The sequence below is a fragment of the Delphinus delphis genome, chromosome 14 (genome assembly GCF_949987515.2).
Source record: "Delphinus delphis chromosome 14, mDelDel1.2, whole genome shotgun sequence".
NCBI classification, from domain to species: domain Eukaryota; kingdom Metazoa; phylum Chordata; class Mammalia; order Artiodactyla; family Delphinidae; genus Delphinus; species Delphinus delphis.
Window position 1 is genome coordinate 28,962,733 of NC_082696.1, and position 19,024 is coordinate 28,981,756.

General features: G+C 36.6%; 1 protein-coding gene across 1 annotated transcript in view; it reads right to left on the reverse strand.

Annotated features, from left to right (window-relative positions):
• TBPL1 (TATA-box binding protein like 1) overlaps positions 1 to 19,024 on the reverse strand; it is a 31,486-nt gene that overhangs the window by 6,897 nt on the left and 5,565 nt on the right. The window contains exon 2 of the mRNA XM_060029938.1: positions 841 to 1,019. Coding sequence (XP_059885921.1) covers positions 841 to 975 — 135 coding nt within the window. The 5' untranslated portion in view covers positions 976 to 1,019. The remainder of the gene's footprint in view (positions 1 to 840; positions 1,020 to 19,024) is intronic.

Here is a 19,024-nt window from a genome sequence, read left to right on the forward strand (position 1 = left end):
CTTAGAAACGAAAGGCACTTAACGCTATGGGTTTAGAAGAAATTACCTACAGTGTGAGTATAAATAGGTCAAGGACTAAGGTCCAAGATAAAATGTGAATTTAAATTTTCACTGCAGCTTTTCATTTATGGCAGTATTTATTATATGGCCATTATGTATAAAAGAGATAAATGTTTACTGAATACGTAACAAATATATGAATGAGACATTTCTTCTTAAAACTCTTGTTACATTTTTAGTTCCTTCTTTTCTCTGTCATATGCCACATTATCAAACTAGAAAGCTATTAAATCTGGGGAGACAAAATTTACCACAGATGCAAAATAAAATCTGAGCTAAAATACATTATAAAATTTCACACGTTAAGTGGCTGTGGCTGAGAAACATTGAGGTTATTCTACATTTAACTGTCTTGCACTACCAGCTCGTCCATCAACTCAGTTTTCAGTTAACCTTCCTAGAAAAAATGACTTCTCTACCATACGGCATGCTGAAGTTCCAACGCAGCATAAGCCTTTTCCTCTCTTTTTAGCAGATATATTTGCTCCTTTTTTAAAGTGAAGATGGCATTATTGATGAACCTGAAAACCTTTCATTGTGATTCACTGAAATCTTTCATTGAGTTTAATTCATCTTTACTTAGTTTCTAGCATGAAGAACTAATGAAAATTTATCAAGGTATACTGGCACCTGATTTTTAGAGCTTAAACAGAGCCTTCATACACATTCTTAATTTTTATAATAAATGCATAAGGTAGTGTCATCATTGTTTACTTAGTATCTTCACAGCACTATAAAATTACGGTAATGTAGCACACACGACAAAATTCAGATACTCACTCCAACGTCACGCTTATAAATTACATTTGCTCCCTCCAAAGCAATCTTTCTTAAGTTCAAATGGCATCTTGTTCTAAAAACACAGACTACATTTGTAATTAGAATGTCCAGTGCAACATCACTGTCTGCATCCATTGGGGTAGTTTAAAAACTTAGCTTCCCACCACGAAGATCACATCCTGAGAAATAAAACAAAATAAGATAATTAAACTCAAATGGTTTGTTAATATATTGTTCACAAGTAATCTTGAAAACTAAAATGCAAGAAGTCGAGCTCATTACTTATTGTTCAAATGGTACTCAAATCAAATCATATCCTTTCTTCTCCCCACGAAAAATGTCACTTTTTAAAAGATAACATGTCATATAAAATCCTTCCAAATCTGGACCTAACTTTCATTCCTTAAAATTAATCAGTAACTTTTACACGCCAGGAGCTTGCCAGACGTAACTGCAGCAACTCGCCTTTACAACCACCATGCTCCAGGCGTATTGCAGTTATGGCCATTCTCCATTTACACCATGTTCAAGGGCTGGACTTTGTGGTCCCAATGTCCAACCATTAATGGTACTATAACCCACCTCATACAACCTGCAAGGGCTATAAAAAGAATGACCTACTTTTCCGCTATTTTGGGTAGAGCCATTGACTTAAGTTTAAAGAGGCAGCAATATTAATTATAACATTTATTAACAGACTTTTCTCACTTACTAGTCATTCATTCATTATTCACTTACTGAACACCTCCATCCACTGAGGATACTGGAGGAAAAAAGGAATAAGGCAAGGTCTTTTGTCCTGAAGGAGCTCACAAACCTGTGTGTGTACGGGGGACCTCTAACAGTTACTTAGCACAACAGCATTTTTATCAAGATCCCAATCTTCCAAAATATGTATCTTTTCAATTTGAATTTCTATAAACAAACAAGAACAAGCCCTTGTTTTTAATAAGCACATGATCCATGTCCAGATAAAATATTCTGAGTTTCCACATCTTAAAAAATAAGTAATGGTAATTCAGCTTACCTACCCCACAAAGAGAAAATCAGAAAATAGTAACAATACTATTATAATTATCTTTACAATTCCTTGAAGCCACAATATGAAAATGAGCTAGGATTCTTTATACGGATTCAAGTTATTATATGACTAAGGATTCAAGTTATTATATGACTAAAAAATGAAGAAGCCAAGAGTCCAAATAAAAAAAATTCAGTTTTGTTTTCCTGCCTTTTAGTTTCTGATAGGACACAATGAGAAGTCAGACCGAAACTTTTAGCATCTCTATAGGATCATATAGCATTGAACTCTGTACTACTTGAAACTCAACGTCATTCTATTTTCTCAATCTTATATTCCCTTCAATCTGCTTATCTTTTTGTTTTTCTGTTCTTTGTGTATGTTTGAGCAACCTCATATGATTCTTATGCATAAGAGGTGGGGCAGGGGTGGCAGTGGAGTCTGAGGGATAGATATATAGGTGGACAGATTAATAAGCAGAGGACAGAAACAGTTATCAGTGGTGATCTTAAGTGCAGACTCCATGTTTGACACACCACCGACTAAGTTTTCAGGACTTAGGCCAGTTATGCATTCTGTGTCTTGGTTTTCTCACCTGTGACATGGAATAGACAGTGCCTACCAGACAGTGTTATGGGAATTACATAAAATGTATGAAAAGTACTTAGCACATATAATTGGAAAATAATAACACAAAAATAACAGTGATTAGGGATAAAAATAAGCTCAAAGCCACAGGCAGAGCAGAGATTTCTTAGCATTACTTCCCACGATTACATCACAACCCAGATATCGAGCCACCTGCTATTTTCCTATTAAAAGTAGGAAATAACTGTGAGGTAGAGGCTCCTGGCTGCTCACCCCAACATCTATTAGGGTCACTCTGTACTGGTCAAAGAAATGTAAAATAAATGGTTTTGTGTCTTTTGAGAAGTCTGCTTAGAGGGACCAAATTAACCAGCGAAGACCCTTTTGCCTTTCTGCTCTTCTTCATTGTTGCTGCATGGAGTCTGGACGTGAGAGCTGGAACTCAAGAAGCCATTTGGGATCATGAGATTATGAGATGAGTATGGAAGAATAGTAAGACAGAAGCAGCCCGAGTCCCTGATACTGTGAACCTCCTTACTAGCCCTGTACTTTCTAATTCTAGACTTTACAAATGTGAGAGAAAAATCAATTTCTATCTTAAGGCCCCATGGTGGACTTCAGTTATATGCAGCCTGACTGACACACATCCCATGATAAGAGGCCACAAAAAGCACTACTTAACAGAGAAATTACATATGAAGAAACGATGTCAAATTTACTGTTTCACATAGACTTTTTACAACAAACAGGCTAAAACAAATTGACTCAGATCTACTACTCTTGAGTATTAAACTGCTGAACTGTCTGGGAGAGAATACAAGGATAACATATAAGGTAAAAAATAAGTCAAGAAAGAAGGGGTAAAGCAAATCTTTGAGAATGCAAAGAAGCCTTAATTAATTTGCAATTAATTCAAAATTCATGATTGTTTCTATACATAAGCAACTTAAATTCTAAAAATGAAGTCATGGGCATAGATCATCATGTTAGGAATATTCATATTTATATGAGTAAGCTGTCAAACAGTCTCAGAAGATGTATCATTGCTTTAATAGGTTTTAAATCAAGAATAAAATATGAAGAAGTACTTAAGAAAAAAAAAAGAGGCAAGGCATACTACATGAAAGATTCCACCTTTTTCAAGCAGTACCAAAAAAAAGGCCCATTTGCAGTTTATCTATCTTGTAAAACAAGAGTAGTACTAAATATTAACAAAGATTAACTTCTTAAAGCTAAAGCATTTCATATCACTTAGGATAATTCAAATGGCAATCCAGTGAAAGAGACAAATCTCAACTTCTACAGAGCATCATACCCCTTTCAATTCCGAGTAAAGCTAAATCATTTATCAATGGGTAAAAAATTCTACCTGAGGAAACTTTATTGTCAGCATTAAAGAGGAATGAATTGATTACCTCTTAAAGTAGTTCAAAAGGCTTAGATTATTCCTAAAAACACACACATATAACTTTTTAAACACAGTTTAAACACACACACAACTATAAAAAACATGGGGACAATTAATTCCCACTAGGGAAGAAATATTCCAAATTGCTTGTAACTATTATGGTACCTACAGTTAAACATCTGGACCATTTATTTCACCTACTAAATTCTGAAAGTCAAAGACTACATCTTAAATGTTTGTACACACCCATGGCTCAGCACCGTATCTGGCACATAGTAAATGTTCTCTTACTATTTGGTGAATGAATGCTAGAAAATCCAACATTTCAATCTTCAGCCTATATTCAATTTCTCATCCACCTAGAATTCCAAACTATTTCTGTTAATACTAGGCATGGAAAAACTTTTTAAAAACTAAAAGCAAGTCTGAAACTTTACTTCCAAAGGCACTCATTTTCATATAAATGAAGAAGAGCTAAGAGTCTTTTTCTTTCCCTTAATATAATATCCATGAAAATGCATATGTAGTACACTTCACTATATTGCATGATGGTTTACACATAAAACTTTTTAAACTTGTTCGTACAGTTCCAAGGGAAATGTGTTTAAGCAACTCCACAAAAAAGAATAGTATTTTAGAGTGGCATTTAAACTTACAAAGCTGTTAAGCCTGCTGACACTATAACGTGAAATACTTAAGATACATAAATGGCAAAAACGAACATCTATGTACCTACCACCCAGCTTAAAAAATAAAATTTACAATACAATTGATGTCTCCTCATGCACTTCTCCCAAAATTACATGCTCGTTCCTTCCCTCTGGAGAAAATCTCTACTCTCGCTGAATTGTTTTATCATTCTCATATATTCCTCTTAAAGTTATGACATATGTATTACATCCTTGAACCCAGTAAGTCATGTTTTCAAAAAAAATACATTGATGGATTTGGTTTGCTAATATTTCAGTTAGGATTGATATGTCTATGTTTGTAAGTAGAATTTGCCTATAATATTCCTTTCTTGGACTGTCTTTATCTGGTTTGAGTATCAAGGTGACACTGGACTTATTATACAAGTTAGGTTGGTTTCTTCTTTTTTTGTTTTCAGTTTTTATTTTTTAAAACATCTTTATTCGAGTATAATTGCTTTACAATGTTGTGTTAGTTTCTGCTGTTTAACAAAGTGAATCAGCTACATGCATACATACATCCCCATATCCCCTCCCTCTTGTGTCTCCCTCCCACCCTCCCTCTTATTCCATCCCTCTAGGTGGTCACAAAGCACTGAGCTGATCTCCCTGTGCTATGCGGCTGCTTCCCACTAGCTATCGATTTTACATTTGGTAGTGTATATATGTCAGTGCTACTCTCTCACTTTGTCCCAGCTTACCCTTCCCCTTTCCCATGTCCTCAAGTCCATTCTCTACATCTGCGTCTTTATTCCTGTCCTGACCCTAGGTTCATAAGAACCGTTTTTTTTTTTAGATTCCATATATATGTGTTCACATACTATTTGTTTTTCTCTTCCTGACTTACCATAATTCAAAAAGAGTCATGTACCACAACGTTCACTGCAGCACTATTTACAATAGCCAGGACGTGGAAGACCTAAGTGTCCACTGACAGATGACTAGATAAAGAAGATGTGGTACATATATACAATGGAATATTACTCAGCCATAAAAAGAAACGAAATTGAGTTACTTGTAGTGAGGTTTCTTCTTCTTTTTTTAAAAAAAAATCCTCTGGAAGACAGTTTTAGAAAACCTTATCTGAAAATGGTGTGGACCTGTTTCTTGTTTCCTTGGGGGATTTTAAAAGATTAATTCAATTTAAGAGTTTTAAGACATTTGATGTCTTCTATTTCTTCTTTAATCAGTTTTCCTAAATTAAATTTTCTTGGGACATTTTGCATTTCTTCTAAAATTTAAAATTTTATGGCATACAATTTTTCATGGTTTTCTTACAAATTTTAAAAACTCAACTTTAGTATACTTACCTCTTTTTCATCATAGTATCATTTATCCCTGCTTTTTTTCCTATCATCAATCTTGCTGAAAAGTTTTTCTATTTTTTGTTTCTTCAAAGGACAAACTATTGGCAGTTAGTTGATCCTCTTTATTAAATTTTTTGCCTTATGCTCATTATTTCCTTCCTTCTACAGATCTATTTTTTTTCCTAATTTCTTATATTAGAAAGTAAGTTGGATGCTTAATACTTCAGTTTTGAACTTTTTCTCTATTCTCGTATGAACATTTAAGGCAATTATAACCAAGTGCTTCCGGTACATCTGAAGTTGGATATATTATGTTTCCATTATCCCTTGATTCTAACAATATTTACATTTCCATTATTATTTTTCTTAGACTAATTAGCTATTTATTTAGAAAGTCTTTGCCTTTAGACATATATAGTTTTTAAGTTTACTGGTAATGAGGAAGTGCTAACTTAAAAGAATGAGATACCACTATTTATACTGGTAAGCATCAAACACTGCTGATGAAGATGTAAGTAAACCAGCATTCTCTTATAATTTGGAACAATTTCTACAGGAGATAATCTGGCAGTGTGTATTCAAATAATTAAAAATATGTGTATATGATGAATTGCAGTCAACCATTAAGAATGCATCTTGAGAAATTATTCAACTGAGCAAAGTATAAATAAGATTATATACACTGCAATTCTGTTAATAACAGAAACCTACGTGCCCATCTAGAAGGGATTGGTTAAATAAAGTATAGCAGTCTCATGTAACAGACTACTGAACAGACTTTATAAATTACAACTACATGGATGTAGACGGAGGTTCATAATGTAAAAAATAAATATATGTTTGATAGAGTTCATTTTGGTTTATATATCTCTGTATGTACTAAAAATGCCAAAATGTTAACAATTATTCTATTCAGAGAATTGGCAACAGAGTGACTTTGGTAATTTCCCCACTGCCCAAGGCCTAATATTAAGACATGGTTTAATAATGTGTTTTGTCCTGTTTCTCAAGTAAATGCCTAACATGTGTTTGTCAAATATTTCCTTCTAATAAAAAGCAAAGTTGAAAACTGAAGCTGTCCTACTTCAAGAAGTAACATTTCTAGCACTGTATTAAAATGCATTATTGGAGTTGAAACAGCTTCTTCCCTGCTCACTGACTTTTATGGACAAGTTAGATCCTCTTTCCAGTGGTATTCCAACTACAACCTTAAAGCATCACCTGGAAAACATCGCCACCTCCTGGTTTTTAAGACAAATTACATCCGAGACTACTACATTTAAAATTTTCCACACCAGGAAAGACATTTTAAACTAAAAGGGCACAATAAACACTGTTATAAAAACAATGCAAAAATAACCCTAAAAATCTAACTACAAGCCAAAAGAATAAAATAAACATGAGAATACAGAAAAGTAGATTCTAGCTACTTTTAAGTGTACTCAAATTGCATCTGAAGATACTGTGGGTATCCTCAAAGGATTTGTGGGTCCTCAAAGGTTTAACCACGGAACTACTGTCCACGATTTGAGAAATGGCAGAAGGAGGGAATGACTGGATATAGTACAACTGCAAACACAGTGTGAACCCAGGTGGTGTCCTAGAGATCATTCTTCTACAAATAAGGTACGCCATCCAAACTAACCTCGTATTCTTTATAAAGCCCCCAAAACAGCAGCTTAGGAAAGAGACATTTTGTGTTCCTGATCCCAACAGATTACTTGATCGTCTCTCAACACATGCCTACGACTAAGATGGACAAAAGCCTTTTAGAAAGAGGGTCTTCTTTCATATCTGTTTAATAGTACAGCATAAACCTTACAAAAGGGCAGGGTGACTTAGTGTTTACACTTAGGTGTGTGATACTGGGTAAGTTACCTGACCTCTTTCTAAGTCTTCATTTTTTCTTCTGAAAATCGGCAATAACATCACTGCATCTCCCTGGGTGCTTTTAAGGATTAAATATGATTATTTATGTCAAGTACACAGCATACAGCATGTGTTCACTAAATGGTAGCTATAACTGTTTAATGGATTCACAGGTAGTAGAATATCGCAACCAGATAGTATGATTTAGTGAATTGACACAAAACTTGAGAACAGTCACATTAACAGAAAAAAACAGAGATCATAAGAGGTTAGGCAGGGGTCAGCAAACTACAACCAATGGGCCAGGGCCTGATTTGTTAAAAAAAAAAAAAACAAGTCATACTGAAACACAGCCATGCTCATGTGTTTACATAATGACTCTGTGGCAGAGCTGAGTAGTTGTGACAAAAACCAAATGACCTATAAGCCTAAAATAGTTACTATCTGGTCCTTTAAGAAAAAGTGTGCAGATCCCTACACTAGTGCAATGGGGCGACAGCGATAAAATAAAATTTAGTGCTAATAAATGTAAAGCTCACATTTTTACCTAGAGTCTGTCATACAGAGTGAGGTACGTCAGAAAGAGAAAAACAAATACGGTGTATTAACACATATATGTGGTATCTAGAGAAATGGTACAGATGAACGGATCTGCAGGGCAGGAACAGAAACGCAGGCATAGAGAACGGACGTGTGGGCACTGGGGTGGGCGGAAGGGGAGGGTGGGATGAACTGGAAGATTAGGTTTGACACAAATACATTACCATGTGTAAACAGATAGCTAGTGGGAACCTGCTGTATAGCACAGGGAGCTCAGCTTGGTGCTCTGTGATGACCTAGATGGGTGGGAGGCGAGGATATATGTAAACATATACCTGATTCACTTCATTGTACAGCAGAAACTAACACGACGTTGTAAAGCAATTATACTCCAATAAAAAAATAAATAAAGTGAATAAAACATCTGTATATCATGGTCCTTGACTGGTTCCTGGTTTGAACAAAACACTTATAAGAGGAAATTTGTATATGATAGATGACATTAGGGAATTACTGTTAATTCTGTTAGGTGAAATAATAGAGTGGCCATGTAGACAATTATGCTTATTTTTCAGACATGCATATTGAAATATTCACGGGGGAAATGCCATGTCTGTAATTTAAGATACAGGAATCTTCCACTGTCTGAACTCGGTAACAAATAGATTTGGATAAAGTTTCAGATGAGTCCCTCATTATCTGGAATCTTACCACAGGAAACAAACAAATTTGGACGATCTATTCTGAGGTACAGAATGAATCTGGATAGTAGGTATAATTTTATTTTAAGACAAAAAAGTACCATACTACTGCCTCATCTCTTACTAATGATTAAATCTAGGTGATAGGATATATGCGTATTCGTTACACTACTCTCCCGACATTTCTGTCTAAAAATTTCCACAATAATTTTTAAAAGCTGTTTTAAAAGAAAAAAAGAATTTCCTTACAGTAAGTCACACTAAGACAACATGGATTTTAATTATATTACTTACAAAAAAAAGAAAAACTAGGTTAGAAAGGACTATTCAGAGCAAAGGAATTACTAGCCTCTTTGCTACTAAAACATCTAGAATATCCTGACCTTATCATTTAAAGAGGGCACTGATATCCAGATATCCAGAGGAAAGTAGGATGGCATGAGATATAAAAATAGTTGTATGAGGAGAGTCTCAGGACATTTAGCACAAGAAAGGAAAGATAGCAGTTGCTCTCAAATGTCTGAACAAAAAGGAAACTGAAAGATCCAAATGAAGTCGCACGGAAGCAGGCCTCATAAAGCCACACCAAAAAGCAAATGCCTGCCAAGCAGAAGCCTCAACAGAAGGTAAGTGTCCCAAAAAAGGGGAGGTAGGGCAAAATATTAACCAAGTTAGGAATGTTATAGGATGATTCTCTTATTAGGTAGAAGATGCCACTAGATGGTTTCTAAGATGCCATCTAATTCTCAAATCCCAGGATTCCAACATCTTACATGAAGACATACTATAGACAACTTTACATACTAAATTTCATACTAGAATTACATACTAAATTTCAATTTTCATTCTAAAACTATTATGTTAGTTTAGTTAAATTAACATCCCAATTCTGAACTTCCCACCTTCCCTTCAACGAGCATTCGTGTTCAAACGGGCAGTAAAGGGAGAAAGATGCGCTGAGGGGCAACGGTGGAGGCAGATGACCAAATTGCAAATTCTTTGTTTGGCATGGTGACATCATATCATGAAGACATTTCTCCGCACGGCCCAACAGCTTATACTTTATACCAACAGTCCTTGGGGTTGGCATTTTTGTGTTCTAGCCACACGAAGAAAGAAAGTTTTATTAACAGTATGCCTGGGCCCAAAAACCCTTGTATATTCCAAAGGAAAGGATTATGTAGTATACCACTCATATAAAACAGTTCAATGCTTAAATAAAAGCAAAAGTATTCGATGTACAAAACCATCACTGCATTAAGTTAAACAGAAAGTTAAACTATCTTCATTACATATGTCTCCACCTTCTATCTCTGACTTAATCTAAATACCAATTCTGAAGACTGGCAGCAAAATGGTTATTACAATTTTTAAAAATCTACATTAAGAGAATTACAAAGATACTGTTTTTATTTTTTCTTTTACACTGGAGCATAGTTGATTTACAATGTTGTGTTAGTTTCAGAGGTACAGCAAAGTGATTTAGTTTGTTGTTTAGTTTAGTTTTTACGTATATCTATTCTTTTTCAGATTCTTTTCCCATATAGGTTATTACAGAGAAAGATACTGTTTTTTAAACAACTCTGAGGGTTGCCAGCAACTATCTATTAAAAAAAAATAGTAAAGAGGAGTATATTAATATGTTTTAATCAGTGAACATATTTGTAATGATGCCTAAAAGGTGGTGGAGGAAGATTTAAATGATGCTGATTTTCTGAAAATGACTGCTTAAGGAAAGATAACTCAATGGTTTACACTGCCATGAAAAAGTTCCAGTATAAAAAAGTATTTTGCAGTTTAAGAATACATAATCAATACTTACCCCATATTAATAATGCTTAAACAGTAGCCTGCTTAAGAATTTCATTTTTTTTTTTTTTTTTTTTTTTGGTACGCGGGCCTCTCACTGTTGTGGCCTCTCCCGTTGCGGAGCACAGGCTCTGGACGCGCGGGCTCAGCGGCCATGGCTCATGGGCCCAGCCGCTCTGCGGCATGTGGGATCTTCCCGGACCGGGGCACGAGCCCGTGTCCCCTGCATCGGCAGGCGGACTCTCAATCACTGCGCCACCAGGGAAGCCCAAATTTCACTATTTTAATATGTGCTAATATGTATCTGTAAAGTAAGAAATTTTGGATGTCTAATGGATGCTATGTGACTAGGGGCTGACTCTAAACTGTTTCTCCCCTTATTTGCAAAATACAAACAACACTATTTACTCACCATATGATTGATTTGAGGGATTAATGAGCACCTCACAAATTATAATATGCTCTATCAAAGTGTTGTCACATTAGTCAATGCTAACATTAATATTAATTTTAACTAATGTACTATTATAAGAGGAAAAAAGTATTTTACTGAATACAACTTGAAATCTGGCGATTCACACTCAAAAATGAGAAATCTGGCATACAGATTCCTTATTATGTAAAAGCAAAATTTATTTTGGATAGATTTCTTAGTATTTCAATTACATGGTCTTAATATATGATTTAATATATGATTTTAAAAGATGGCATGTCATTTTCTGATTACATAAGAAATACTTAAAGAAAAAAAAAGTCATCCATAATCTCACCACAGTGATAATTACTGCTGTTTTTCTATGCTCATGTAGGCACATGAGCCTGCTAAATCCATATATTTATCTGTGCATATTAAACAAGATTGAGATCATATGCCTATGGTGTCGTATCTAGTCAACAAAGGATTTTATAAAAACCTTTGACAACCTGAGATAAGAAAAATAGCAATATTGAATTGATTTTCCTTGAACACTAATGAAGGTGAACTTTGCAAATATGAATACTTGTATTTATTCTATGTTAACTGCCTCATACCCTTTGTTCATTTTCCTTCTGAGATATCCTACTGATTTATAAAAAGCTCTTATATGTAAAGAAATATCAGCCTTTTGCTTGCTTATGCTATTTCTTCTGCTAAAAATGATCAATCCCGATTTCTATACCTAGCTCATTCCTACTTGTTCTATAGCTCAGCATCACCTTCATTCAATCAATTCTATAACAATGAAACGGAAATCTAAGCATCAGGCCCAGTCCCAGCAGATGGGGGTCCAGCAGTGACCAAGACTTGGCAGAGGGAACAGCTGGTGTTCTCAGCTCTGAGGTGAGTGAGCAGTATGAAGTGTTCAGATGTGAAGAAGGGCCAGCCTGGCTAGAGCGGGAAGACGGAAAGTGGCATGAGACCTGGCTGGAGATGCAGGGAGGGGTTAAATTATGCCTTCTAGGCCAAGTTAAGGATTTTCATGTTTATCCCAAGATAATGGTGGGCTAAAGAGAAGCAAGAAATGACATAATGTATTTGCTTTTCATGAAAATCTATCACTGCCATTTCTGTAACAGGAGAATGGACTGCAAAGTTAGAACAGGCAGAAAACTCAGTTAGGGTCTAGTGCGGCAGTCCTGGTGAGAGAGGACAGTCGTGGGAGCAGGGTGGATGAAGACGGAAAGAAGTAGATTGAAGAGAGACATTTTTGGGAGGCAGAGTGAACAGAGCTTTGTGACTGATATGGGAAAGAGGAAAAGGGAGATGGAGGATGACTCTAGGTTTGTGGCCTAAGATACTATCTACTGGGACAGGAACACTGAAGGGAGAGCAGGTTTGCAAGGGGAGATGGGAAAAGGAGGAGGGGTAAGGATTCTGTTTTGGACATGTTAACTTGAAGGAACTTGTGAGACATCCAAGAGGAGATACAGACAATCAGATAAGAGCCACTGCTCAGGACAGGCCTAGGTCTAGACTGGAGGTGAAAACTTGGAAACCCTCATACAGAAGGTAATTAAAACCATGATGGGTAAAATAAGAAATCAAAGGAACTACGACATCTGATCTCCAAGACTGAGCCAGAGCGTCCATTACCATGATGAATGCTCCGAGTCTCATGACCACGCTGCTAGTTGTACTACTACACAGCACTTTCCCACACTACAGTGAAATTTTGTATTTCTGTCTCCTTGGTAGACAATAAGCTCCTTGGACGCGTGATCAATTCTTACTTATTTTTGTACCCAAGTCTTGGAATAGTGCCCAAGGCATGAGACACATTCAATAAAGTGTCTATGAGAGGTTAACTGTTAGCTTGAGATTATTAAACAGCAGCATCTCTACACATGCGCACACAGACACAAGTTTTAAGAGCGCAGGCTCTGGAGCAGATTACTTGGGTTAAATCCAGACTCTACCACTTATCAGTCGTGTGACCTTGGGGAAGTTATTTAACGCCTTTGTGCCTCAATGTCCACATCTGTAGGATAAGGCAGATAACAGCACCTAGTGCCAAGTGTTGGGAAAACTAAAATTTCATGCAGAGCATTTAGCATAGTACTTGTACACGGTAAGCATTCAAATTTAGCTATTCTTATTGTTACTATAATTATCTCCTTTCTTCATCTTCCACGGATAGAGAAATGTTCAAAAATGGAAAGGATTTCCAGTTATTCATTGTGGTTCTCCAGCTTTGGAACACAAAAACAGATCATGTTGCTTCAGGGCTAAAAGCAAGGGTAAAAATAAAGAATACAATTTTGATGTATCTGGTAAATGAAATCAGTATTTAAAAAACAACTAAATTTAACAGTGAATTAAAACAACAACAACAATAACAAAACCGTTTCAAACCAAAACAAAAAGTAGTTGTTGATTGTGTGGGTTTTTTGTGGGGTGGGGAGTTGGGAGTCTGGAGGAGAAGGAGAGAGAAGAGACGGGGAGAAGAGTCTCACCAAGTCTACTACAAATTACAAAACAGACATTGTGCCAACATTTACTTAGCTAGGTACCTGCAAAAACAGGAAAACTGAATATTAAATTGTAACAAAACTATTCATCTGCTCATTTCATTTAAAGTGTAAATTTATCAGTTCATTTTAAGTGTAAGGCCTCAGTTCTTCCCAGAAGGTCTTACATGCATCCCTATTTTCCCATATTATGAGCTATTATTTAAAAAACGAGGAAGTTTGTCTCTTTACAGAGAATCTTAATATTTGCCCTAAGTTACCCATAATAAGCAACTACAATTTGTGAGACTACTCTAGCCATTAAGCTGATGCTAATAACACAACAGAATTTTTTAAAGATTATCATTTTCTTCGCAAGTAAAAATATTAATTAATTAGGTTGCTAAAAAACGGAATAAACCCCCTTTCAGCTTGTGGTTGGTGTCAAGGTTGGCATGCATAAATTTCAATTTTTTCCATAATCTGATTTTTTTTTAAACAATTTTTTTTTTTTTTTTTTGCCATACGCGGGCCTCTCACTGTTGTGGCCTCTCCCGTTGCGGAGCACAGGCTCCGGACGCGCAGGCTCAGCGGCCATGGCTCACGGGCCCAGCCGCTCCGCGGCATGTGGGATCCTCCCGGACCGGGGCACGAACCCGTGTCCCCTGCATCGGCAGGCGGACTCTCAACCACTGCGCCACCAGGGAAGCCCTTTCCATAATCTGATTTTTATTTCAAGGGTATGAACACAGGATTCAAACTTGAACTGCTGACAGCTCATCAAGAATTTAATCCAGAGAAAACACTGCAAGTTGAAAACACAACAGGTGGAATTTCCTATTTTGACAGTTTCCTTTCAACTGATTTTACAGGTTTACCCTTCATATAAAATGTCTGCTCTAATGGAGACAAACTGTTTAAGGCCTAGGTCATGTATGACTGCCATTTTTTTAAAAAAGGAAGGTAAGAATTATGAAATTCTTATGTAGCTATTATGAAATTAGCTACTTGGAAAATACTGTACAGAGTTCAAACTTTTCTAGTTAAAAAATAGTTTTTACTATTTAGTAAAAAATGTAACATACTTAAATAAAAGCAAAAGGGACTGCAGAATGAATACTCTTTCCACATGTAAGCACCATTAAGAATTTCCTGTCTTACTCAGAAATGGGCAGATCTTTCACTGATTGAGGGCTGTACCACTCAAAAAAGATAAATATGTAGAACTTGGTTGAAGATCAGAAGAAAGCCATAAAATTTTTTAAATTGGAAACTAAGGTCTGTGAGAAGGACTAAAGGGCACTGATTTAAACCTAGCACAACAGTAAACTGAGTAATTGATAATAACGTACAATTAAAGAAAGTATTCTAACACAGACGCATAAAAAGAGTGATAAGGAGGTTTTCTGATGGGAACATTGGTTCTTAACTTTTAAGAAAAACCCAAAACAGAACAAACAAAATAAAAGCTATAAAGAGGTACAAGCCCCAAAGATATTGATTAACTAACCTTTGTAGGGCCCTGATTTTAAAAACATTTCCAAGTTGTTTCTAATGGGGCAGTCCGTTGAGAACCACTGGGCTGAAACGCCACAACAGGTCAACAAAATAATGGAATTTCCCTTTCAGCAGGTCCTTAAAATGGGTTATATTCTCATATCAGGACTGTTTATCATACAGAACATCAAGACTTCTGCACTCTTTCCCATGCATTGTTTCCTTAACTTGGATTCATGCATTGAACGGTCACAATCTGCCTTCTGCCTCTGCATGGGATGAAATGTTACAAATGAACTGCTCATTGCTGAATCCAATGTCACAGCTGACACTCCCTCCTACTGGACCTCTCCAGAGCATAAGCCCTGGGAACCCCTGATTCCCCCGATTCTTCCTCACCATCCCCTATCCTGGGCTTCTGAGGCACCTTTCCTAGGTTCTCCCCATCTCAAATACTGCTCTGTCTGCCTCTTATGTCATAAATTCTTCAGGGAAGTCCACGACAGTCCCTGAAGAGCTCAACAATTGGTTTCAGAGGTGCAAACCCCCTTGAAATCATATCCACACAAATGTGGATGTACATCTGAGGAGGCCATTATTTTCTTCATATTCTCAAATGAGTTTAAGATCCTTGAAGGTTATAAACAACTGCCTTAAATCCCTTTCCAATTTAAGCTTTCCAGACTTCAACTGCTACCCATAAATTTATGGCTCTTACTTCAATCCTGACCTATCAGAGATTTGAAACCATATTCCTGTCTGGTAGGCATATTCATTAAGGTAAACCAACACATCCAACACTAATAATTAATCCCCTCAGAAACACCTGCTGTCTCCAGATTCCTAATTTTAGTTAATGGAGCCGCCACCCCTCTCAAACCTGAATCCGAAATTTCAGAATCATCCTTTATTTCTCCTTTTTCTCCTACACCCAGTTAGCTTCTCGTCTAGCTTCTTTTCTGCATCCCAAGCGTCAGTGTTTGACGTTAGGCTTTCACGTGCCATTAAGGCTACAGCCTTCTAGTGGAATTCTCTGCTTGCAGTCTCCACAATTTAGTCCATCTACCAAATAAGCTACCAGAATTGTCTTCCTAACTGTGCCACACCCCTGTTTAAATAAATATCTCTTGGCTCTCTTACATAGACAGCTTGGAATGCAGTGAGTTTCATGTCTCCAAATTAAGTTTTATAACCTAATCTTCCACTTCCAACACACCTTAACTGCTTCACAACTTTTTACCACTCCTCTTGCAACAGCTGACCCTTTCCTGATTTTATATCTGCCTAGGATGCCCCTTCCCCACTCCTTCAACTAACAAACTCTTACTCACAACTGTATTCATTAGCATGCAACGGATGTGAACCAAGCACTGCGGCTAGACACTGGGAATACAGCTCAGAACAAAACAGTCAGGTAAGAAACCCTCATGGCAGTTGTATTCCAGTGGAAGAAACAGACAATGAAAAAGGACAAGCCATGAAAATAATTAGAGAATGTGATCTATGTTATAAAGAGAAACTCTAGAGTGATCCAGGAAGGTCCCTTAACTTCCTCAGAGATGAGAGATTATTCTTAAAATGAGATCTGGAAGGCTAAGCAGGAGCCAGCCACATGCAACACTGACAGAAGAGACCCCAAGTGAGGGCCCAACACATGTCAGGGCACTGACTGTATTGTAACTGTCCACTCTACTGGACTGTAGGCACCATGCTCCTTAAAGAGAACAATTTAATATAAATGTCTTTAGAATGTGGCTTAGTGGCTGGCACTTGGTCATCAACTCAACAGACCGGTTTTAGTTCAGACCCCCAAGTCCTAAAGGGCAACTGTGTTCTAGGAGTTTTCACAAATACAGAAATATAATACCGTTCTGATGTAAGGAAAGAATAATTTTGGTTAAAACACACATACAGACCCTTAGCACTTTTGGTATATATTCTCTTTCCCCTTTCCTAAGCTACACTCTCCATTTCAGCCCCAAGGGTCCTAACTCATCCATATCCTAAGTTTATTCCATGAAAGCTGGTTATAGACTAGCTACCCTGTCAGTTACCTTCAGCATAACAACCGTCCTTTAAACAGGGTGCGATGATAAAGCCATTATTCCTCTCTTTACAAAGTGAGAGCGAGGATACAATACAGACAAATTAGGTTAAGAATATAGTTTCAGACATCTGAAACTCTTCTAATTTAACAGGCCCTAAACAAAAAGCCTACAAAGAGTAACTAAAAGGCACACATTCTTAATGTACAGACAAATTAAACTATCACCTAAGTAGGTTTACACTATGCATTGAAGCAGAATTTTCAAGATTACCGGCCAGCCAAAGGTTTTCTCTAAAGACTTACATTATCAATATGCTGCTGAGATAATGGAAAAAGTATTATTCGTAGAGCTCTTTATCAGTTGTGAACTGTTGAGCCACATCACATCCCTTACTTCAGGTCCTCCCCCATCAACAACAAAAAAGAGGAGAGAACTGAGTTAAGCAATCTGGTGGACCTTTGAGATGAGCACACCAGGTTGGTGTTGAGGAAGATCTAATGAACTGGTGACTGTGCCTTCAACATGGCTGTGGCTCCTACCACCACCCTAACCTGCCACGTCCTGGGATGTGGTCAACCCATGAGCAATTAACGGTTGCTCATTACAACCTCACTAGGTTGCACATACATACAAGAAACTGGAGATGCCCAAGAGGTTCACTGCAGCCATAAGCAGGTGAAAGATAAAAGGTTTTGTGGTTCAACAAAAGTATCTGGCAAATTAAAAAGAATGGAGAGGTTCTTGCTCCACATAAGCTGCAGGTTCATCGTGAATCTTAAGAGGTTCAAACAATGATACAGTCTCTAATTGTTGGCCATACTCATAAACCAAATGCCCATCTTCAGATTTGCGCTTTTGGGTTACACACTGATTTTATTATCTTCATATCTGAAAGATGGCAACACCTGTCCCTGAAAAAGGGTGGTGTTAAGAACACCGGGGAAACGTTAACAATGTATTAGACAGAATAAAACACCCAGGTTTTATTCTGGGCAACAGTATTGACACTTTGGAGACCTGCTGTCCTAAAAATCTCCCAATACAATCCTCAGAATATCTAAAATTAAAGGATATATACATGTGCGAGTATATATATGAAACAGCCATGATCATTTCCTTGCTTATCTCCATATTTTTTTAGACCCAGAATCCATGATGGCTACAGGAATTATGTTAACAATATTATATCAATACCTCATCTATTCTGGCCAATGTAGTTATTAGTACGCAATGAAATCAACAGTATCAACTAAATGTCACTCTCTTCAATCAGGAAAACAGAAGTCATGCCTCTAAATACAAGCATATTTGCCAATCTTCTTGGCGGGGTGGTTATAAAAACCAACTAAAACAAAAACTGCACAATATAGAAGAAAGAATTATAAAACTTTATCCCTGTATATTTAAAGCAAAACATACTTTTAATAATGTTTTATATAAACTTCTATATGTTTTATAAAAAATATTATTTCAACTAAAAACCAAGACCTACATATCAGCCAATATAGGAAAGAACAGTTTGTGATACATTGTACTTAAGAGAAATATTTATTTTCTAGTCAACAGTTTCAAAGGTCCACACAACTAAACTAAAACATTTGGATTTAACATTAAAAAGTTAGCCATTTCAATAGCAGCCTAATAAACAAAGCTATAATGATCAGGTTATCCCCTACTAGGCAGCCTCAGTATTTGGTGTCAGCCTTACCATAAACAAATAATCTTGCAATCGTATGCAGTCATTCCCGAGCCACTTGAATTATTGGAGCACAGCAGTAG